General features: G+C 55.0%; 1 protein-coding gene across 4 annotated transcripts in view; it reads left to right on the top strand.

The window, feature by feature from the left end:
* KCNG2 (potassium voltage-gated channel modifier subfamily G member 2) overlaps window positions 1–23,570 on the top strand; it is a 71,871-nt gene that overhangs the window by 31,454 nt on the left and 16,847 nt on the right. For 3 of the 4 annotated variants that reach the window (XM_025860245.2, XM_073890131.1, XM_073890132.1), the window contains one exon: window positions 11,455–12,060. In XM_025860245.2, coding sequence (XP_025716030.1) covers window positions 11,491–12,060 — 570 coding nt within the window. In that variant the 5' untranslated portion in view covers window positions 11,455–11,490. Of the gene's footprint in view, window positions 1–9,631; window positions 12,061–23,570 lie in introns of those variants that run through there. The other variant, XM_073890133.1, reaches the window with a different exon arrangement.

The raw sequence follows: 23,570 nt of genomic DNA, 5'->3' as shown, positions 1-23,570 counted from the left end.
TCAAGACATTCTCAGAATACATTGGCTAAGAGAATTTGTCACCGGCAGATTGGAAGTACTCTGAGGAGGAAGAGGGGCTGAGGAGCCTCCGGAAGGAAGAGCGTGGTAAGCAAACACAGGGAAAACACAACCGGCTTGCTGTTCCTCTGGAGCTTCCTGAGTGATGTTTGATGGTGGGAGTGAAAACCATCATGCTTGCTGATGTGCTTACAAAGGCTCGTAGAGGAATGATTCGGGCCAGTTACAGATCGGGCGTGGTACAAGCGTGTAAGGACAGTTAGGGATCCGTGCTTCACGCAAGCTGGTAGAACACCACAGTAGACTGACAAGTTGCGTATACATAATGCAGTGTCCAAAACAGCCAGTAAAACATTCAGGAACACTGCCATGAGTCCACAGAGAATTCTAAAATATGTGCAAGTCATCCACAGAAATGAAGAACAGAAAACAAAAAATAAAGTGGGACATTTTATTAAAAATTACATTATTACATTAATCATCAATAATTCCTTAAACATAGGGGCGCCTGGGTGGCTCAGGCAGTTAAGCGTCCATCCGACTCTTGATTTCGGCTCAGGTCATGATTTCAGCCCCATGTCGGGCTCCACACTCAGTGGGGTGTCTGCTTCTCTCCCTCTTCCTCTCCCTTTGCCCCTCCCCCTGTGCACATGCTCCCCCCCAAAATAAATAAATAAATCTCTAAAAAATAATTACATTAAACATAAGTGGTATAAGGGCACCTGGCTATCTCAGTCAGTGGAGCTGATGACTCTTGATCTCAGGGTCGTGAGTTCAAGACTCACGTTGGGTGTAGAGCTTCTTAATTAAAAAAAAAAAAAAAGATTATTTAAACCATTTTTTTTAAAGCATAAATGGTATAAAGAAAACAAATACCAATTAAAAGGCAGAGAGAGATTGACAGACTGGATGGAAAAATAGGACCCGATTGTATGTTGTCTACAAGAAAGCCACTTCAATGGGCGCCTGGGTGGCTCAGTTGGTTAAGCGTCTGCCTTCAGCTCAGGTCATGATCCTGGAGTCCTGGGATCGAGTCCCACATCGGGCTCCCTGCTCAGCGAGGAGCCTGCTTCTCCCTCTGACCCTCTTCCCTCTCATGCTCTCTATCTCTCATTCTCTCTCTCTCAAATAAATAAATGAAATCTTTAAAAAAAAAAAAAAGAAAGCCACTTCAATATAATGACCTAAGCAGGTTGACAACGGAAGGCTATGACGTGCAAACATCAGTCAAAGGGAGGGTGAAGTGGCTGTACTTTGTATTTGATAAAGCGGACAAGGGGCAGACATGACGCCCAGGACAGGGAGGGACACTCTAAATGCTGAGACTCAAGCCTTGGAGACATGGCTGCGCTGAGCGTGTGCACAAGGAGCTGCCAAGGGGGTTGGCTGTGACCGGGTTGAAAGCAGGTTTGCGGTGAGCACAGTTTCTCTAAAAAGCCCAGGGAAGTGGGTTTTGTAAATAAAGAGAAATTTATTCTGGACCGTACGTGGAGAGGCAAAGGGACTAGAATCAGTAAAGGCTGTCTTGGAAAGAATGAAGGAGAGGAGCCCAGGCGCAGGTCTGGAGACACACCGCACGCTGTGGTGGCCGGACTGAGTGCACACTCTGTGGGACGGAACAGAAAACCCACAGAGGAGACACACAAACAGGCCCAACTGGGTTTTTGGTTTTTTGTTTTTTTTTCCTTTTCTTTTTCTTTTTTTTTTAAGATTGATTTATTTAAGAGAGAGAGTGAGAGCATAAACAGGAGGGGCAGAGGGAGAGAGCACAAAGCTGAGCAGAGAGCCAGTCCTGGAAGGCTACCTAACAGTCCATCTATATTCCACTCCTGGGTTTTGGGGTTTTTTAAGTTTATTTACTTATTTATTTAAGTAATCTCTACACCCAGTCTGGGGCTCGAACTCACAACCCTGAGATCAAGAATCACAGGCTCCTCCAACTGAGCCAGCCAGGTGCCCCCACCACTCCTGGGTTTGACTGGAGGACGGGGAGGCGGCACGCTGGTGCTTACTGGGGGTTGCAGAGGGTACAGGAGGGAGGTGGGCGCCTGCGGGCCCCTGGGGCGGTGGCGGTTCTGTCTGTGTCACCCCACGTCCTGGCGGTGAGACTGGGCCGGGCCCCTGGGGCGGTGGCGGTTCTGTCTGTGTCACCCCACGTCCTGGCGGTGAGACTGGGCTGCAGGCTTGCAAGATGCTACCGCGGGCAAACCAGGGGAAGGGCACACGGGATCTCTGCAAACTTAAAATTAAAAGCTAAATTTAGGGGCGCCTGGGTGGCTCAGTCGGTTAAGCGTCTGCCTTCGGCTCAGGTCATGATCCTGGGGTCCTGGGATCAAGCCCCACATCCAGCTCCCTGCTCAGTGAGAAGCTTGCTTCTCTCTCTCCCTCTGCCAACCACTCCACCTGCTTGTGCTCTCTCTCTCTCTCTGTCAAATAATAAATAAATAGAATTTTTTTTAAAGTTTAATTTAAAAAGTCTCTGAGGCAGTATACATCTTGCTTTGTGGGTAAGAGTCATTACTTACCAAATTTCTGTGTCTTACAGATTTGGACATTATATGTGGTTCCCATAAATCATAACTGGAAAATAATCGTCAATTTTTCTGTCAACAACATGGCTAAAAATAGGTCTAATCAGCAAGTTTTCAGTTCTGTTCATATATACACTTTAGAAGCCTCTTGTAACTTGTGTTGCTTTGACATACAGAAAATAAACCCATTTCAAAATAAAATAATTGAACACATATGAGTTTAAAAAATCAGGGACTCCTGGGTGGCTCAGTCAGTGAAGCGTCTGCCTTTGACTCAGGTCATGTCCCGGGGTCCTGGGATTGAGCCCCACAAAGGGCTCTGTGTTGAGCGGGAAGCCTGCTTCTCCCTCTGCTCCTCCCCCTGCTCATGCTCACTCTGATTCTTCCCCAAATAAAGCCTTTTAAAAAAATCAGAAAGGAATTATAAGAATAATCCTAACAAGTACTAATTTTTAAGACTATGAAAATCTTCTAAGGGTCATGTTTTATTTAAAATTATTTACCTTTGGCTCTTGGTTTTTAACTGGTAGGTGATCTTTATCGTAACTCATGTAGCGTTTGTCTTGTAGGACAGTGAGAACCTAAAACAGCGCACCTCCTCACCCGGTGTCAGCCTGTGAGCTCTCACGTCAGGAGGTGAGGGGGCTCGCTCGGTCCCACGCCAACCAGCTGGTGGAAGGGGAGAGCATCTTGTTGAGAGCACGTTTCCCTGGTGTCCCAAGGCCTGGTCCACGCATCTGCTCTTGTGGACACGTGTCATCTCGGAGGTTAAGTGTTTCGACCACAGAGCAGAGTTTGCTCCTGGGAGAAGACTAGACACGTGGTGGGGAGGGGGGAAGGGCTGGACAGATGCTCCGTGGACAGACGTCCTGGCCACAGTGGCTGATGGTGAGGAGAGGGGGGAGTCCGCTCCGCAAAGACACCCGAACCAAAACTGAGGCAGGAACAACCATCAAGAGCCTGTAATTGCTGCATTAATTATCTTGCAACATCTGTAGTGTGAAAACATTTTTAGATCCTGAAGCGACGGCTGTGAATTGGAGACCAAACTACTCTGAGCTTCCTCCTGGCCAGGACGCCCTCCCCTGTGTCCTGTACCGCGTGGCACAGATGCCCCGGCAGCCTCGCAATGTCTGCCAGCCTCCGGGTGGATGTCTGGCTTTATTGTGTCTCCCCTCGTGGGGCCGCTTGAATAAGCCTAGTTTGAGCCTGGTCTCACCCTCGGCACCGCTGACAGGAGGGTGTGCGTCCCAGGCCCTGGAGCGCGATGGGCAGCCCCCCACCTCCCGCGGTGGCCTCCCCAAACCGCCGGCAGACGGTGCCCCGTGTCCCCTGGTGGGAGCCTTGGTCTGGAAAACTGGCCGCAGTTTCCTGGAGCCGCTCCATGGAGGCCTGGCGGGGTGCGTGGAGACTAACAGGCCGCGGGGAAGGCGAACTTAGTGTAAGCAAGTGCCCCCACATGAGCACCCCCAGAAGCTCTGAGTGATTTCAGTTCAGAACTGAATGTCTCATGTCCCAGCAACTGCTCTTTATTACGTTTCCCAAAAAGCCTCTGCAACACCAGGGTGACCTCACTCTGTTCTCATACATCCGCATGCGGGAAAACCCCGCAGACCTCGCTCAGAAGCATTCCTCAGCTCCGGTCCACCCTCAGCCTCCACTCCTTTATCCAAAACTCATTGTTCCCGAGCACCTACTAAGCGCAGATGGTGTTCTGGGCATACGGGACACGGTGGTAATGCAAGAAGGACACCACCCTGCCCTCCTGGCACCCCTGTTAGGAGCCCCCTCTTGGCTCACGGACAGGTGTCCCTTCCCAGCCGCCCACTCCCCGCGTCGGGGCTCAGCCAGGGGCGGGCACTGCGTGCAGCCAGACAGGCCTGCAGGTCTGTGGTGCTCACAGCAGCTCCGAGGTGCCCCCAGGCCCTGCCGGCCCCAGCGTGTGGGTCACCACAGCAACACACAGCAGCTGGCTTCTCTCCAGCCCAGCGTGGACAGCCCGTCTGTGCCGCATGCCTCACACCCAGAGCCTCAGCTCAGGGGCTGCAAGGGCCGGGCTGGAACCCCCAAGGGCTCGCTCACTCGCCCGACAGGTGGTTGATGCTGGCTGGAGCCTGAAGCCACGCGTGGCTCCCTGTGTCATCCTGGGGCCCCACAGCGAGTTTCCTGACAGGGCAGGAGCCGGTGGAGGCCTGTCCTCAGAAACCACGTAGCACGCCATCTGCCACGGCACCTCACGGACAGAGCGTGCTCCTGCTTTCGAGCTCCGTCCAGGATGCTGTCCCCAGCAGGACGCCTGCCCTACTAAGAACAGGTACTACACTGATCCTAGGCAGAAGGCCCAGAAACGGGGCCGTGCACCTTTAGGAACACACGGTGTGTATCAATGTAGGCCGAGGACTCACGTGCCCGCACCGTCATAGGCATTCACACGACCTCTTCGGTCCTTCCGAGGAAGCTGCTGTTGTGCGTTATTGATTCCGTTTATGGGTGTGGGATCTGTGACGTCTGTGGGGCCGCATGGCTCTCGAGTGCTGGAGCTCAGGGTCGGCCTGCGGTGGGGCTGGAGCTGAGGGGATTGAGTCCCCATGGCTGCCACCAAACAGGATGTCTGCTCCTCAACAACATGACTCACAGAGGAAGTGTCTTCCCTTCTCGGGGGGCGAAGCCTGTGCCGTGAATGTCCTGCCGCTCATGGGGACATGGGTCTGAACTCTTCACTCCCTGAGGAACATCTTGCACCCAACGTCATCTCTGCTCTCTTTCTGGGACCCTAAATCACACCAGGAGCCTGAGCACGGTCTACACGTGCTGAGTCCCCCCTGAGACGCAGACTGGGTTAATGAAAGGACGTGTCCCAGACAACGAGGCACTCATGCGGCAGGCCCCCGGAAGAGTGTGTGGAGCCCAGGTGGCAGGCTGCTGTGTCCCTGACGGGGCCGCGGCCACCCTGGTCCTCCCACCCCCGTGAGGGGTCCGCTAGCCAGGTGGGCCATGGCACGTCAGAGCCGGACCGCCATCTTGCTGGTGGGGACACTTGACATAAGGAGGACCAAGCTTCTCCATGGAACCCCAGCCGATCAGTGGCAGAGCTGCAGGTAAAGTCCAGGCCTGCTGCCCTTGACGTGGGCCTTCTGTGCCTCACGTTCAGGACTCAGGCTCCTGCCTTAGTCGGACTCTTGCCGCTGCTTCTGGGGAAATCACATGGGCCACGTTCTTGGGCCCCCTGACCAGTTCAACCAGAAACCTCCTATGTGCCGGGCCGTGGGCTGGACCACACTCCAGCCACGCCCACACCAGCTGCCATTCAGGGGGCGGGTGACGTGTGGGGCAAATAGGCTGCAAACGTCCGGGGCAGGTGTGAGACTCAGTCATCACTTGCATGTCCCTTCAGCGATGCTCTGGGTACCGTGTTGGGGTGTTTGATATGTCAGTGGGCACAGGAGATGGCAGCCATACTCTCGTGGAGCTTCTGTTCCAGCAGAGCCGAAGGGAAACCAACAGTAGATAAAACAAGTGAGCAAACTGCCCGCTTCTCCGGGAGCAAAGTGCTAGGACGAAAGGAAGCTTTCGGCAGGTTGGAGGACGGGGTGTGGGGTGAGCTGAGGGACGGAGGCAGAGCTCAAGGGGAGGTAGGATTTGAACAAGGACTGTAGCTGTGGCACCTGGGCGGGTGCTCAGGGCAGAGGAACAGCCCCAGGGAGACGAGGGGCAGGAGGATGATGGGGAGGACGCCGCACCAGCCACGTGAGCACCGCATGGGCCGGACCTGCGTCCGCGGGAACAGGCACCAGGGGAGCTTGGGTTGGAAGGATGGCTGGAAGGCCTCGGGAGCGCCCCTGGCTGCGGTGCTGGGCGCAGGGGACAGGTAGGAAATCTGTCCGGAGCAGGTGGTGGCTCAGACCAGAGGCATTCAGTGGCTGAACGCTGCCGCCCATCAACACAAGTCAGGAATTCCCCAAAACATCAGACGTGGGGTGTCAGCAACCTGTGATCAGCCTTGAGGGACTCTTGCAGAAGGTGTCGGGATTGGGACCACAGGCTGCCTCGAAGCTGCCGCCAGCCTGTGCTGATGGGCGAGGCGGTCGGGGACAAACGTGCATTCATTCCCTTCTGGGCCCACACGTGGTGTTCCTTCCCACGGGACAGACAGCGCTCAAGGGGAAGCCAGCCTCAGTGTGAGCCTCCCAACAAATGGGAGATCCTGTTCTTCCAGCTCCTGACCTTGCGTGTCTGGTCCTATATAATGCTGTAAGAGGAGGAGCACGGACCTCATTCCACTGGAATCTGTGAGCTGGGCACAGTGACTGAACGGCCAGGCCGGCTTTGACGTCCCATTTTGAAGTCAGTCTTGGGAGTGTGTCCGTGTTACCGACGGGAGCTGAAGGTCGAGGGTGCTGGGCGTTCAAGCTACATCACAGAACATTGCACCAGGTGTCAGTCACGGTGTGGTGAAGTGTCCCTGGACAGGCACCTCCCGAGTACCACCACTGAACATCCACAGCAGCGCCCACCCTCTTGGGACTCATCTCAGAGGCTGGCTTCCATTGTCCCATGGTCCCAAATGGGCTAGCAGGGAGCCCCTTAGTATGTTTTCCTAAATACCCTTGAATTGTAAAGTGAGGCAATAAAGGTCTTACACGTCCCACAACACACACAAAATGCCAGGAAAACGCTCTCTGGTCTCAGAAGCATAGTCTTCTCAAATTCTGAGAAGGAGTAAAATTTCTGTCCCTTCGAGGAACACCGGTGGAAGACTTGGGGAGGGACAGGCTCTCTGGGGCTGTAAGGAACCCGGAGGCATCCCCTTGCCAAGCAGCCCCGAGCGACAGGTGCAGCCCTCAGGAGCGCAAGCATAGCCTCGCTGCTGTCCTCATGCAGCTACACAAGGGGTGGTCTACCGCCCATGGCGTGTCAAGCCCCTGTGGACACAGAAATGCCAAGACACAGAGAACGCTTAAATATACGGGACTCTTGCTTGCATCCCGATGGTGCTTTGGGGCACTATGACTCTGCTTGCAGATTCCGCATGCAATTTGCTTACAGCTCTGTGGGCTCCCACTTTACTGAAAGAACATCTGGCTGAGCCAAACCCCATCACAGGTTAGCTGATCTGGCAAAAAGACAAAGGCAAACAGGTTAGCAGGACTGCATTAGGTCCTGAGGCAGCAGGAATCAGAAGGGAAAGGTAAGTGCCAGAGTGGCCAGCACCCAGCTCCGTCCCTCCCTCCGCGATACGTGGTTTGCAGTCTGCCAAGTGCAGCCAGCGGAACCTGCCTCTGAGGGTCAGTGCCTGTAAATGACAAGGACTCATGGGAGTCCCAGACCCAGCACGCCCTCAGACAGTCACCCGAGCAGCTGTCACCATGCTCGGAGCCCCCACCCCAGCTCCTGGTGCCTCCTCGGTCAGGCTTCCTGTCCCTCCCCTACCCCACGCTGCTCCTCTGGGCCTGGCTTCTGTTGGCGTGGCCAGGAAGGGAGCTCGGGGACTCTCTGGGAGCCATGCCATCTGTGCACCAGCCGTCACGCCAGCCATCTCCAGATGAGCTGGGAAACAGACCGCTGGGGCATGAGCCTCTTCCCCAGGGCCGTCCGCAGGACTCCACGTCTGCTCCCCTGGGGCAGGGTAATGTCCCTCTCTGTTGACTCTGGGTCCCCTGTCATTGTTCACAGCACCCTGTGCCTTCTGAAGAGAGTCCCAGTTTGGATGACAAACTACATGGGGGAGGAAGGTGATCGGCAGGGCAGAAGTTGGCATTGTGAGGTTCACAGAGACCATATCATAAAAAAGCAGTAATTCCTATGAAAGACCCAGTCAAGCAGCCCAAGATAACAGATTTAAATCCCTTTTCTTTCTACAAGAAGCAGAAGGTTCCATTCTTGAATCTAAGAGCCTGGTGCATAGGAGGTATTGAATGATCATTAGTTACAGGGATGAATGCATGCATGCATGAAACCACTGATAACATTCTCTTTTAGATGCTTTTCCCTACATCTTCCTGTTTCTTTAAAGTTCCAGGAACCGTGTGCTCCACACACAGAGCTGGCCTCACACTCCCCAGATGTTTGAGCTCAGTTCCTCCAAGGCAGAGTGGAGGAAGGGATGCAGAACCAAGTAGCTAAATTGGGAAGCAACTCCAGGAATGCCAGTCTGGAGTGACCAGGAAGGGAATGCAGGGTGAGTCAGCCAGTGAGGCCCCTCGCAGGACTAGAGAGCTCTGGGGTCTCTCACCCCAGCTTCTCAGCCCTGGTGAGAGCTGCCTCTGCGGACACTGAGTCTCAAGCATCTTCAGTCTGTGCTGGGCAGGCAGGGCAGGCCCTGGCAGCCAGAGAAACCCAGGCAAAGAGACCCAGGTGCTGGCAGCTAGGAGTCCACCCAGGGTGTGCACAGGCCCGGCGGGGGGGATGTGGGGCCCAGAGAGACTTGGGGACCAGGGGACATGGGTCCAGGAAGACATGGGTTCAGGGGGATGTGGGGCCCAGGGGGACTCTGTTTCTTGTTCTGCTCCTCCTGGTCTTTTTGGGGAGGTCTTTTTTACCCTGGTGTTTTAATTCCTTCTTTCATGTCTTTATGTATGTTTGAAACTTCTATTTTACCTAAAGTTCTTAGGAGCCCACTCATTATTCATGTGTGTGCTGATATTTGCTCATGTGGGTTGTTGCCCTGTGTGTTTTAGAATTTTGTTTTGTAAATTCATCTTCACTGAGGCTTCATCTATGGGAATCCCGTGAGGCTGGACATGAGAGTCGGTCTCTGTAGACCAGTGGCACTGTTGATATTTGGGCCGCTTTCCAGCCCTTGGTTCTGGGGATGTCCTGTGCACTGCAGGGGTCAGCAGCACCCATCTCTCTACCCACGGTTGTCAGTCACAACAGTGAACAATGGCTGCAGGCCTCGCCAAATGCCCCCCATGGCAGGTTGAGAACCACCGCTCTAGACGGAGTGTGTGTGGCCCTAACACAGGCCACAGGGACAGCACCCACCGAGACTGTCTTCTATGAGGGACCATTTCTTAGCTTTGAGTTTCAGAGACCAAAATTCCAACGTCAAAAACCACTGTGAGGGTGGGCTTTGAGATCCATGCTTTTATTTTTCACCTAGAACCAGGCAAAGAAATCTCATGATCTTCCTACACCGGCAGCTGGATTTTTTTCTGTCTTTTTCCTGAAGGCGTAGCCTAGCAAAGGCCCCGGGAGTTCACACCCTCAGCTGCTGTTGCGGTTAAACCAACCTACTGTCTATCAAAAGTGAACGAGTCTGACAGAGCCCACACCCCTGACAATGGAGGGATCAGACTTCTTCATCTGTCCCCGTTCGCCACCTTGTGGTGATCTGACAGTTCTCTTTGCTATTATGAATGAAGCTGAATATCTTGTCATGTGTTTGAAGGCTATTTCCTCCTTTCCTGTAAGTTTTGTGACTTTTCCCCATTTTTCTATTGAGCTGTAAGTCCTCTTAAAATCAGCAGCGCTTAGATGTCTGTTGTGTTCCATGTTGGGAATGGGGCATGTGTTTAAGGTGCTCGGAAGTGACAGTGTGGTCTCTTAAATCAGCAAGAAGTTGACTTTAGAACAGTTTTAAAGTGAGGGATGATTTATAGTTATATTTCTAAATGTATATTCTGGAGGAAGAAAACTGTTTGCAAAAGTTCCAGGGTCTAGCTGATTATGCAGTTCTTTTAATGATTATTCACCCACCTACAGAGAATTTGGAGCACACATTTGATTTAACTACAAAAGGAGTCCATCATCCTGTTCCACAAATTTAGTACATGACTCCAAGGGGGTGTGAAAGGGGGAGGGATCGAAGCCCTCTGCAGCCCAGCAGGTTTTCCCACATGTGTGTCATATAAGCTGGGTTTCTCTGTACCTGACATTTGTATTCCCGGCAGAAACTGCTGTCCCATCTTTGATTTCTGCTGGTCCGGGAGAGAGGGCGGCGTGTGGTGCTTTCCCTCTGGGGCATGGCACCTTCTGAGCCTCCCCGGACACTGCGGCCGCTGGTCCTCACCTCACCACCAACTGCAGTCGCTGGTCAGCCTTGCTCGGGGGACTCTGGGAGGCGTCCCTGTGAGTGCCACACGCCGCCCCCACAAAGCTTCCTTTTGCTGCTTCCTGCCGTTTCAAGTTCAGATGTCTTACTACCCCATGAAGGGGGTTCAGTCTGTGAGCCTGGGGGATTGCACGAGCTGGAACTCTCAGAGCCTTGAATCCCTGAGTCTTCGATTTGAGGAAGCAGCAGGAAATCTTGCAGCAAGTTTCTGTGACCTAAACGATGTTGCTTTCAAATAAGTGAGCTCTCGCTCCTTCAACACAACTTTCACATTTTCCCCAGCGCTTTGCTTCTGAGAGGCCCCCCTGGTTGTCTTGGGCCTTTCTGAGTGCCCTCCATAGTGCCGTCTTCTTTCTCATAAAGACCTCACCTTGCATTTGGGGGTGCTGGGCTGCCTCTGTCCTCCAAACTGGAATTCCAAGGAGCCATGTCCTCCGTGTCAGGCGTCTGACACACGTATGTTCATTCAGTGCTTACTGACGGCAGTCACGAGTACACACAAGATTCAGCCTTGATCACTTTCTCTCTCCCATCTAGCAACCAGCTTGGCTTTCCAAAGTCCAAGGGCACACTGCCCCACAGCTTGATGAAAGCTAATTCCCAATTTCTCCCCTTGACCTTTCTTCCAGGAGCAGATGAGCCTGGCCGGGATCCCTGCAGGACATCGCCAGGGCAGCTGTCCCTTGGCCACTGCCCTGGCCCCCGAGTTGTGAATTGAGGCCAGGGCACCACCTAAGTGGGTCTCTGGGCGCTGAAGGAGTGGGCTCCAGGGGTCCCCTGTGGACGCGGGACAACCGGGCTCCTTCCCAGGCCGGGTCCCCTGCGCGGCCTGACGCCTCTGTTCCCTTGCAGGCGCTGCGTCCTGAGCCCGGCCGGGCGCTGGCGGCCATGGTGCTGCGCCCCGAGCCCGCGGGCGGCCGGCGCGTCGTCATCATCAACGTGGGCGGCTGCAGGGTGCGCCTGGCCTGGGCGGCACTAGCGCGCTGTCCCCTCGCGCGCCTGGAGCGCCTGCGGGCCTGCCGCGGCCGCGATGAGGTCCTGCGCGTGTGCGACGACTATGACGCGGGCCGCGACGAGTTCTTCTTCGACCGCAGCCCGTGCGCCTTCCGCGCCATCGTGGCGCTAATGCGCGCCGGCAAGCTGCGGCTGCTGCGTGGCCCGTGCGCGCTGGCCTTCCGCGACGAGCTGGCCTACTGGGGCATAGACGAGGCGCGCCTGGAGCGCTGCTGCCTGCGCCGTCTGCGCCGCCGCGAGGAGGAGGCGGCCGAGGCGCGCGCGGGGCCGCGGGGGAGCCCGGGGGACGCGGGGCCTGGCCGGCGCCTGCAGGACCTGCTGGACGACCCGCGCTCCGGACCCGCCGGCAAGCTCTTCGCCTGCGTGTCTGTCGCCTTCGTGGCTGCCACAGCGGTCGGCCTCTGCCTGAGCACCATGCCGGACATCCGCGCGGAGGAGGAGCGGGTGAGCGCAGGCGGCCCCGACGGGCTGGGGGACGGCGATGGGGGGCAAGACCGGGCGAGGGGGATGGAGGAGGGGTGATGGGCAGACTGGAATGGGCCGGGGGGGGGGGCGCGCGGAGCTCAGCCTGGGGAGCGGCTGCTGGCTCCACGGTGGGTTGGTTGTGGCCAAGACAGAGGTTGGGGACAGCGGGGGCCTGGAGGCAGCTAGGCCAAGGGAGAGCAAGCTGAGTGCTGGTCTCTGACACCCTCCCCCGATGGGGGCTGACACTGCAGGCGCTGGGCCCAGCGTCCCTTGCCCTGGTCAAGAGCACCCAGAGTGAGCCTTCTCAAGGAGGGGCACACATCAGACCCGCGGCTGTGCACTGATTAAGATAGCTGCAAGAACTCAGCTGTCTCTCCTTTGGTCAGCAGGCCTTCCCTGAACCTCTCCAGTAGTTGGGCCTTCAGAGCATGGACCACTTGCAGCTAAACATTCAGTATCATGAAGGTCTGGAGAATTGTGAGCTTTAATCTCTAGTCCTGTGGTCTTGAACCAAGGGGACACGACCTCACATTCTTGCAGGACACTGGAGCCAGGCCAGGTGTCTGCTCGGGCAAACCCAGGGTTGGCTCTGTTGAGGTGCTGGGTGCATTTCTAGCAAATGGTAGATTCTCTGGCCCTGTTTGGTCTGTGAGAATGCCAGCACATGTGGCCAGAAATGTTCCCAGGTTCGGATGTTACCCAACTCGTATCAGCCTTTATGCACTGAGCACACCGTGGAAAACCCAGGGAACATTCAGGAAAGGCATGAAGTGTGTGCCGTCTGGGGCAGCAGGGCTGGAAGACAGAGGGTCCTGCGGTATTTGGAGGGCAGAGTCGAGATTGCCCTGCGTCTCCTCCTTGGGTGGGGGCGCATAATCCCTCCACAGTCCCCTGCCCCCCATTCCAGGGGCTGGGCCAAGGCTCCAGAACCCCTTCCTTGGGCAGTGAGCTCGAGATCAAAGCCTCAGAGCCCTTCAGAGGTCAGGAGGTCAGCCTGGAGCACACGTGGTGGGGTCACCCCTTTTCCAGAGACACAGCGAAGAGCTGAAGTGAAACGTCCTGCTGAAACATTAGCTATTAGCTGGCTGACCGAGAGCATGGCAACTCTGACTGCAGATTAAATTTAAATGTAAATTTTAGGAAATTGGTTCCCTTTGCCATTGGGTGTCTGATTCCTGAGCTATCGCTTCAAGGTGTCTTAGCTCAAGTTTCAGATTCTGCTTCAAAAAGGCACTTGCTGTGTTTGGATTTTCTAAATGGCAATAACTCTGGACACTGTGCAGAAGGGGAATCATGTACGTAAGCATCAGGACACCGGAGAAGTTAGGGTGGCCTCGATTCCTGACATCCTCTCAGGAGTCAAGCTGGCCATTGCGGAGCCCTCAGAGTGCCCACTGGCCTCCATGTCTCCCACTGTTCACATTCGTCAGCCCTCCTCCCCACTTCCCGAAACATCACTTCACACTGGCCAGGTACTGTCTCGTCCAGTCAGTTCTGGGATTACAGAGGAATAATCCCAGTGTCAGTGAGCACATGGTGGACAGTATGTCCGTGTGCTGCCCATTGCCTGGTGAGAGACACCTGTGGAGCACCTGGCCCACTGCACGTGGCAGGTGCTGAAGAAAGAGTAAGTGTCACTCGTCAACTTTTTAGGTATGGTAAAATATACACAGAATTTGCCAATATCTTAACCATTGTAAAGTGTGCTGTTGAGTGGTATTAAATACATACACATTGTGCAATTATCACCACCATCCATATCCAGAACTTTTTCATCTTCCCCAAACTGTAACTCTGTCCCCATTAAACATGACCCCCCGTCCCCAGCTCCGGGCACCCACCATCTACTTTCTGTCTTTATGATTGTGACTCCTTTAAGAACCTCACATAAGTGGAATCATACCATATTTATGTTTGGCGACTGACTTATTTCACTAAGCATAATGTCCTTAAGGTTCATCCATGTTGTAGCAGGTGCCAGAATTTCACTCCTTTTTAAGGCTGAGTAGTATTTCATTGTTAAGTATACACCACATTTTGCTTATTTGTCCATCTATCTATGGACACTTGGGTTGCTAATGCCTTTGGGCCATGGTGCATAATGCTGCCGTGAACTTTCATGTAAAAACACCTGCTTGAGTCCTTGCTCTCCATTATTTTGGGTAAACATCCAGGAGTAGACTTGCTGAACCGAATGGTAATTCTATGTTTACTTTTCTGGGAAACCTCCTTACTGTTTTCCACAGTGGCCTCACCATTGACTCTTTCCAGGCATGAGGCAGATGGGGTGGAGGGTAGAGGGGAAGAGAGAAACTTGGGAGCTTTTTAGTATTTTCTTGTTGGGGTTTTTCCAGTAGAATTTAACTTGAAAGTCACAGGGCTAAAATATATTCTGTATGTCATTTCTGATTTTTAAATAAGTGGCTAAAAGATTTCTTTTTAAAGTTTAAGTATCGTTCTGAAGGCTCCCAACTGAGTCCTCTGAGGTTTGGGCTGGCAGGCCGCTGGGCCGCTGGTTCTGACGTTCGTGGGCCTTCACAATGACAAGCACACCTGCTTCTCCTGCACCACACTCAGGTGGGTGTTCCAGCTAAAGCACCCAGTGTCTTCTGGAGAACCATCTTGGGGGAGCAGTGTGTGCTCTGGAGAACCCGAAGTGAGCTGAAGTAGCTCCCTCGGTCAGCTGTCTGTTTCCTCTCTGGCAGTGCTGGTGTCCGCGGTTACTTCTGTGTGTTGGCACAGAGAAGTGTGGAGGAGACAGATCATCCTTTTCCTCCAGTATTAAAGGGATTGGAGGAGAAGGGCCAGCTGTGTGTGGTTCCTGGGGCTGGCCCATAGGATACCTCTGTGAGGGAGTGAGCAGGGTCCCAGCCCCTGGCCGAGCTGAAGGAAGCCCACGGCGGAAGCTGCTTCTTGGAGGCGTTGTAGGACGAGCACCCCGTGAGGCTGAGGGTCTGGATGTGCTGCCCAGGACATGTGGAGACTCCATGCTGCATTATCACCAGGTACACCTGGTTCTGCAGCTGGCCTAACGCAGAATAGGTTCTGGTTTCCTGGTCTCCAGTCCCCTCAAGTGTCCCTTTGCTCACCCTGGGGCGCAGTCCATGGATGATGCGCACCCTCTTCTGGAACAAGCTGCTGCCCGCGAGCTAGTCACACCTGGACAGCCCAAGCCTGCAGCCCGCAGGGTGGGCAGGGCCTGAAGCGCGGGGTGGGCGGGGCCTGGAGCCTGTTCCCCGGGCAAACCAAACCTGAAGCCGGGCTCTAATGCCCAGGATCACAGGCACCACCTCACAACACACCGAGGCCAGGAGGTGTCCTTCCCCAGGCTTAGCTCTCCCACCGCACCCTGGGGGAGCTTGGAGGGGCTTCTCCCAGAAAGGCTGTAAGGGATGCACAGTCCCCTCCTTACTCATTGCTGCCTTCTGCTCTGTCCCTCTAAGATGAGGAGGGCCAGGGAGGGGGCACCTGCAGGCCCCCGAGTGTCCAGACGGTGGTGCAGAGGACCCCAGTGTGTGCCCCACCTGACCCCCAGGGCTGTGAGTGCAGCCAGGGCCTCAGGGACCTGAGGGCCCCTTTTCTGGCTCCTTCCGCATGGGGCCCTGGGGCTGGAGCCGCCCTCAGGGCTGAGCCCAGGCCATGAAAACCTGCGATTCTGAGGGTGACAGTGTGCACAGTTAGGCCGATCACAGGAGCCTTGGCCAGCAGGTGACTCCCACAGAAGCTCCATCGTGGGCCACTGTGTTCCCTGGGCCCCTGAAACAGATGGCCTGGGGGAGGCTCCCACGTGTCTCCCTGCACAGTCCTGGCCCCGGGCCTGCTGAGACCCCGGGGAGGTCCCCTTCCTTCCAGCCTTCCAGCCGTCTGTCGGTCAGGGCAGGCTAGGTCCCGGTCCGTGCTGTTCGGCCCTCCTCGGGGGCTCCTTCCTCTGCCTCCAGCTCTCAGGCCTCCCTCTCCCGAGGACACAGATGACATCAGGCCCCGATCCAGGACCATCCCCAGGGGACTGGAAGCGCTGTTCTCCCGGGCTGGCCTGTGTGCTGTGCTCACAATCTCAGACTGAGCAGTCCTAAGATGTCTCTTCCTTCAGTGAGGAATCCCCCCTCCTGAGAGGGCGTCTGGGCCCGAAAACCATGAAAAGTGGTAGCTCGGCGCCGTGGCGTCAGACCTGCGCCCTGCAGAGTCTCCAGGAAAGAACTGTGATCTCGCTCAGGAGGTGATGATCCTTGTGTAAGGAGTGGAGACCGGGTCGTCAGGCGCGTGTGTCTGTAACTAGAAGACAGAACCGCCCAGAACACTTGTGGAACACACTCCAATCCGAAATTATCTGTGGGCAGCACACTTGCCATGTGTCTCCAGCAGCTGTCTAGAACCTAACAAAGGGCCTGCTCCCCTGCTTCCGGGCATCTCGGGGTATACCCAGCGCCCTCCCCACTGTACCCCATGTCCTCCCAGGCCCATGGCTGCCAGCTTCTTTGCCCTCACCTGCAGGACCCACCCTGCCTGGTCCCAGAAGGCCTGCACCTCATCGCTGGCTCCCCCAGTGCACCTGCCGTGAGTGGGGCCCATCCCAGCACCTGGGCCATATGTGTCTCGGTGGCATCCTGAACCCCAAACGTCCTCATGGCCAGGCCTTAGGGTAGTCTGCTCAGTGGTCCCAGCTTGTCGGCGGGGACAAATGTTACTAATGTAAACATCTATGGCCACAAAAAGATACACTGAATTCTCTGATCGCCAAAAGTACTTCCTAATCCAGAACATGCGCAGGGCACACCTCACTTTCCCTCAGCTCCTAGAAGAAATAACCGCAGGGATGATAACCCAGCAGTATCCCCGCCGCTTTGTGGCCACACTGGAGGGACTCCACGCAGCAGATGAGTTGATGTTCTAATGCCAGGTGCTCGGACGGAGCATGGGGTCTGTGCCCCCACGGAGTGAGGTGGGGTCACCGCGGTTTACAATGGAGACTCCAGGCCCCCGGCTGAGGTCATCTCCAAGCTCCCACTCCACGTTGCTGTAGGAACCCTGAGCCAGAGGCCATCTGTGGCCTTTACCTTCGGGGTTGCAGGAGGCTGTGCGAAGGGGAGGACTTCACCCCCCTACCCCTCCCCGCCCCACGTGGAGGCCCCGTGTGTGCATGTACCCTAATTACTGCAGGATCCTCAGGACTCTCCTGTGGATCTGGAGTGAACGAGGCCACCACAGCCACAAAGTGACGTGTCCCTGGGCCCCAGCTCGCTCAAGGTGGCCGGGAGAGGCCACGGCTGTGCCCGGATGTTGGCTGTTGTTGGACGTTGCAGGGAGACATCTGTTTGGTGATTCCATGCTTCGAGGAGAGGCCTCAGAACTGTCTGGAGGATGGGGGACAGGAAAGTTTATTCCAGCAAATAGCTGCTGGATTCCTTTTGTATGGCAGCTGCTGGGAGACGGCGCTGAGCGCCCGCCCGGCGGCTGGCAGTGGAGACAGGCCACGCACACGGGCTGTCAGAGGACGGGGTGTCTCGGGGAGGATGCACTTGTCAAAGCCATGGCTTCCCCATCCACTGGGCTGGTACTGGGCTCGGTCAGTTTTTCTCCTTAAAGCCCACATGATTGAATCAAGGCCTGTATGATTAGTTATAAATTTCGCTACCGTGATTTCATCCTCGAATTTACTAGGAACGTTTTGGTAACAGCTTTGAGAGCTGGTGGCAGAGCCTCTGCGGCATGTGGTCCGCGACACAGGTGGAGTTTTGCCAGGTTCTCAGAGTAAAAGCTTCACTCTGTGAGCTGTGCTAGAGTTTTCCAGAGATACAGAATCAGAACCAACAAAAGGGGAGCCTGTGTCTCCTCCTTCTTTCCTCCTGTTGGATGGAAATGTCTCCTGAGTCTGGCCCACCGCTGTATTTGGGGGGCACACAACAGGTCTGGCTCGCAGGCTCACAGCAGCGGGGACTTTGCCTCTGATGGATCACACCTGGAGTATCACCCACATCTCCTTTGTCAAGATGCAGCGAGACTTTGGCCTTGGACGTTAGAGCTGATGCTAGAATGTGTGAGACTTCGGGGCTCTTGGAATGGATGTATTCTGCATGGGAGAAGGACAAGTTTTGGGGTTGTCCCCCCAAATTCACACGTTGAAGCCAAGGTGATGTTTTAGGAGGTCAGGCCTTGGGAGGTGATGAGGTCACAAGGGTGGCACTCCTGTGATGGGATTAGTGTCCTTATAAAAGAGACGCAGAGGGTCCCCTCACCCCCTTTGCTGAGAGGACTCAGGGAAAAGACGCTGTCTGTGAGCCAGGAGGCAGATCCTCGCAACACACGGAACCTGCTGGCCCTTCATCTTGGACGTCAGGCCTCCAGAACTGTGAGGAACAAATGTCTGTTGTTTGAGCCCCCACTCTGTGGTTGTTACAGCAGTCCTCACCAGCAGGTAGAGGGGTCCCCCTGGTCTGAGCACGGAGACTTGGATTTTCCTCTTGAGCTCTTGGAGGAGCTTCTCCCAACCACGATGGCAGAGGAAAGCAGCATTGGTGAGGGTCACTGCAACAGAGCCACTCAGCATCCAGGGTGGTCAACGGGGGCTGCAGGCAGCTGTGCACGCTCAGCACACAGCCTCCACCGCCCCGCAGCGGACAGGTGGGCCTCCATGTGGAAACATGGCTGCACAGTGAGCAGCCTGGGTCCTGCGTGCCGTGAGCACGCGCTGCTGCAGGGCTGGGATTACTGTCCTGACCAGGCGGCCACAGGGCCAGGTGAAGCTTTGCTTGCTCTTTGCCAGAAGGAGGAAGGAGAGACAGAGGGGTCAGCAGCCAGACCTCACAGACCGCTGCGGGCTTCCCCAGGGCTACAGGCATGCGGGGCAGAGAACGGCACAGGCAGTGCCCCTGGAGGAAAGAGAATGGGTTTGGTTGGTTTATTTTCCTGTTTGCAAAGATCAGCAAAATCCAGTGGCAAATTTTGTGCAGTGAGTCAAGCCTCATCGGGGAGCCAGACAAGCCGGCTTGGATCAGGCTGTCATTCTTGTTCACCTTCCTCTTCTGTAAGATGAAGGTGGTCAGTCCTCCGGGGCTGCTCAGAATGGCCAGGTGAGCACCTGTGCGGGACAGGTGCTCCGGGAATGCACTCACCCCGACGGGTTCCTCAAGGACGTGGCTGGTCCCCTCTCCCCATCCAGGCCCCAGGCTCCACCACCCCGCCTGGAGCTGCGGTCCAAGGCCCCACATCGGAGAGACCCTTCGGTGAGGCCCTTACAGGCTCTGGAAACAGCCAGGAGCACCAAGGGATAAACATAAAGCTCAGGACTTTCCCCCTTCCATTTCTGCACAAATTTGGCAGGAAAAAAAATGGGGGAGGGTGTATTTTGTGCTTCAGTCTGAAAAAAAAAAGACTTGTACTCAAAACGCTTAGCATAGAGGCTACAAGATTCTTTTTTTAAGATCAGTTTTTAGAGCCATTTCAGGTTCACAGAAAAATTGAAAGTCCAGAGATTTCCCGTAGACCCCTGCCCTGACACGCACAGCCATCATCAGAGTGATGCATTTGTCACTGTTGATGAACCTACGTGGACTCGTCATCATCAACCAGAGCCCACAACTGACATTAGGGCTCGCTCTTGGTGGTGTACGTTCTGTGGGTTTGGACAAATGTACAATGACGTGTCTACCATGATGGCACCTTACAGAGTGGTTTCACTGCCCAAAAAACCATGTGGTCCACGTATCCATCCATCCCCCAGCTCCCAGCCACCACGGGTCTGCACTGTCTCCATGGTTCTGCCTTTCCCAGAACGCCGTGTGCTTGGGGTCACACAGGACATAGCCTTTTCAGACTGGCTCCTCCTACCTGGCGATGTGCACTCAAGGTTCCTGTATCTTCTCTTGGCTCGATGACATGTTCCTTTTTACTGCCGAATACTGTTCCATTGTCTGGATGGACCACAGTTTATCCATCACCTACTGAAGGACACTGTGGTTGCTTCCAAGTTTTGGCGATTATGAATAAAGCTGCTGTAATTATGGTGTGCAGGCTTTTGTGCAGACGTAAGTTTTTAGTTCACTTGGATAAATATTTAGGAGCATGATTGTGAGATCGAATGATAAGAGTACATTTGGTTTTGTAAAAAACTACAAACTGTCTTCAAAGTGGCTGCCCCATTTTGCATTCTCACTGCCATAGATAACAGTTTCTCTTGTTTCGCATCTCCTCCAGAATTAGGTGTTGTCGGTATTTTGGATTTCGGTCATTCTAGTAGGTGTGTAGTGGGATCTCGTTGCTTTAACTTGCATTTCCCTGAAGGGGCACCGGGTTGGCACAGTCGGTTGAGCATCCGACTCCTGGTTTCCACTCAAGGTCGTGGGATTGAGCCACAGGTTGGGCTCCACGCTCAGCAGGGAGTCTGCTTGGGATTCTCTCTCCCTCTGCCCCTTCCCCCCAGCCCACATGCACGCTCACTCGCTCTCTCTCAAATAAATAAATCTTTTTTAAAAAGTAAATTTGCCTTTCCCTGAAGACACATAACCTGAAGCATCCTATCCTCTGCTTTTTGCCATATGCACAACTTCTGTGAGGTCATGGTCAAGCTCCCAGAGGTAAATCTGAGCATATGTTGGGGCCACTGTATGGCTGGACCCTCTGGAGCTTTAACTCTCAGACTTGTCCAAACCAAGCATCCAGCAGTTTATCAATCACAGTTTGGGTTCTCCTGCCCCGGTGCTGGTTCCCGGGGCAGTTTGGAGTGTGGGCTCCTGTAGGCGGGGCTCCTGCATCCGAGGTCTCTCCGATCTTGGGGTGCAGTTGGCTGCATCATCCCCTCTCACAGATTCGAGAAGAGCTGCTGATTTTTCAGTCTGTTCAGCTTTTGTTAGGATGGAGTGGTGACTTCCAAGCCCTTTGGTGCAGAACTGAGACCCGGTCCCAAGGTTCTTTTTGCCATCCTCTATCCAGGGGCATTGAAGGGACAAAACTGGGTATTTGTTAAGTTCTCACACTGCACATGGAGCAGGGCCCAGTGCCTAGCTCCTGTAGGACAACTAGAAGGCCTTGAAACACTCCTGTCTGCTTTTCGAGCCCTGCTACCTCATCTCGTAAATGCAGATACTTCAAAGCTGTTGAGAATAAACTGAATAATTCACGTAATACTTTGGATGGTGCTTTGCACACACAATTAAATAAATGGCAGCTCTTTTTACCTTTTTGTGCACGAGGAGGATGCTGATACTCGCGCAGGACACGCCAGGCGGGGGGAGGCGGTCAGGAGGGCTGAGGACAGAGGCCACGGGTGTTCTTCTCCGAAAGCTGGTTTATGTAAACAGTCTGCAGTGTGGCAGGGAGCACCAATCCAAAGTTAGAGTCAGATCCAACCTCGTGTGGCAATCACCAGGGACTGTGTGACGCAGGATGTGGCCCCCGCCTCCGCCTCCCTGTGGAGTGCTCAGTGGGGTTGAGACCGCACGGTGGCCCGGGAAGCGCTGGGCAGGAGAAGCGTCCTCACCCTCCCTCCTTGCCCCTGGGGCGCCTGGGGGACCGCGGGCAGCCCGGGATGCGGTTCGAGCAGGACCCCCTCCAGCCTGCAGACGGGTGGCCACCCCCCACACACATGCACACAGCGACCCGAGAGGGCTTCGCCTGAGAGGGAGAAGGTGGGCTTCATTCTGTCTGTCCTTTCTTTTCCCCACCCCCCACCAGCATGCAAGTGGCTATGAGAATAGTGCTTATTAGAAATAAGTGGAAATAGATCTCTCCAGGTGTGTGTAGTCCCATTGCCTCTCCAGCATTTCCCTGATAGGACTGAACTATTTTGACTTACAAGCAGTATTTTTAAGGGACTTAAATTCATCCAAGCACAGATTCATCAGGCACCACCCTGACTGGGGGAAGAGACCTGAGAATTCAGATTCTAGGTACCACTTAAGTCTGAAATATTAAGTCTGACATGAAGGGATGTTTTTCATAATAAGACATTAACTACTCTAACTCAACAAACCGGCTATTCCCACATGAGCTTGTGCTGTTTATGTTACCAAAAGTATTAATTTACCGGCATGTGTGAATAGTCTGATAAGGGTTTGGAGTTAGGACATGGCAGGAAATACAGTGTGAAATCCACACATTGGAGGGTCCTGGGCTGACCCACACCGGCTGGGCTCTGCAGGATTTCCAGGGAAGACTCACAGGGGTGGAGAGGTGCGGCTTTCTGAGCTGGCCTGGACATGTCCAACTGGAGGAGTAAGCCGGGTGCTTCCCTGAGGACTGCAGAGCTGGGGGAACGCAGCCACCAAGCCTCAGGTCCTGTCCAGGGATGGGGTCTGCCCGATGCTCCCCCACCTGCCTCCCGACAGGTGTCACAGCAGCCCTGAGGTCCCCGAGCCCCTGCCCCTCTGCCCCCGCCCGGCCTGGAGAACATGCCCGTCTTCAGAAGAGTCCTCCCAACCATGAGCATGACACCTGCTCTTTACGGAGAGCAGGAGACGCTGTCCTGCCTTGCTCCTTCCTGCCTCTCCATGCCATCGTAAAGCATCGTGCCGTCTCCAAACACAGACGTGCTGTTTTCTAACTTGAGGTACTCCCTCCTCGCACTTTGTTTGCCGTGCTTGCTGCAGTGAGCCACACCGGGATGAACACTCTTGCTCACGGACTATTTCCTGGGGTATGCCCACCCAGCACGCTACGGCGTCACCGGGCCCCCTCCTGATGCCCAGAGGAGGCCATGCCATCCACGTGAGCACATTGCCGGCCGTGTCCTAGTAACAGTTTGCCTGACTCTTAAAGAAAGCCATCTCCTGGCTTTTGAAACTCAGTAGGAGGCTAACATCTCACATCTTTACTTGCTGCTTGCCTTCTTTGTCCCCATTCACTGGGCTGTTGCCTTTTGCTCTTCATCTGTGTGCCTTTCAGCTGGTTGCCCAGAGCGCTCACCGACACTCCACAGGAGGGGACCCGCTGCCAGCCTCCACGGCGTGAGGGTCCCAGCCGGGGCCGCCCCTGCCCGCTGCGTCCTCCCCTGCCCTGCATCCTCCCCTGCCCGCTGCAACCTCCCCTGCCCTGCATCTTCCCCTGCTGGCCCTGGTCAGCCCCCCACTGAGCCTCCCTCCTACTCCCTTGCCCTTCCTTCCTTTGCTCCCATTGCCTCCTGTGCCCAAGGTGTCCTCTCCATGGGGTTTCTGCTGCTCTCCCCTCCAGCCCTACACGGCCCCCTTTGCACAAGCCTTCCCACACTGTCCCCGTCATCTGCAGTGTCTTTCTCTGCACCTATTTTATTACCACGGGCATTGGGTCCTGCCTGAAGTGTGGCATCTGGCTGTGCCCCCCTCACGACCAGGAGCCCCCGGTGAAGAGGTGCTTTTGTAGCTGCAGTGAGCACAGCACACGGTGGACCCTCCTGGGTGCTGTCGAGTCCTAGCTTTCGACTAGAAAGCTATGAGTGATCCCTGTAAATACGGGTGGGTACTGGAAGCAGAGGTGCCCGCACCCTTGCCCCGGGACCAGCCTTGGAGTCTGGAAGGGGGTCT

Source organism: Callorhinus ursinus, unplaced genomic scaffold, assembly GCF_003265705.2.
Source record: "Callorhinus ursinus isolate GAN/ISIS: 27379988/994484 unplaced genomic scaffold, GSC_fseal_2.0 scaffold128, whole genome shotgun sequence".
In the NCBI taxonomy this organism is placed as follows: domain Eukaryota; kingdom Metazoa; phylum Chordata; class Mammalia; order Carnivora; family Otariidae; genus Callorhinus; species Callorhinus ursinus.
The sequence above is the reverse complement of the archived record's forward strand: the minus strand, read 5'-3'. Positions and strand labels throughout refer to the sequence as shown.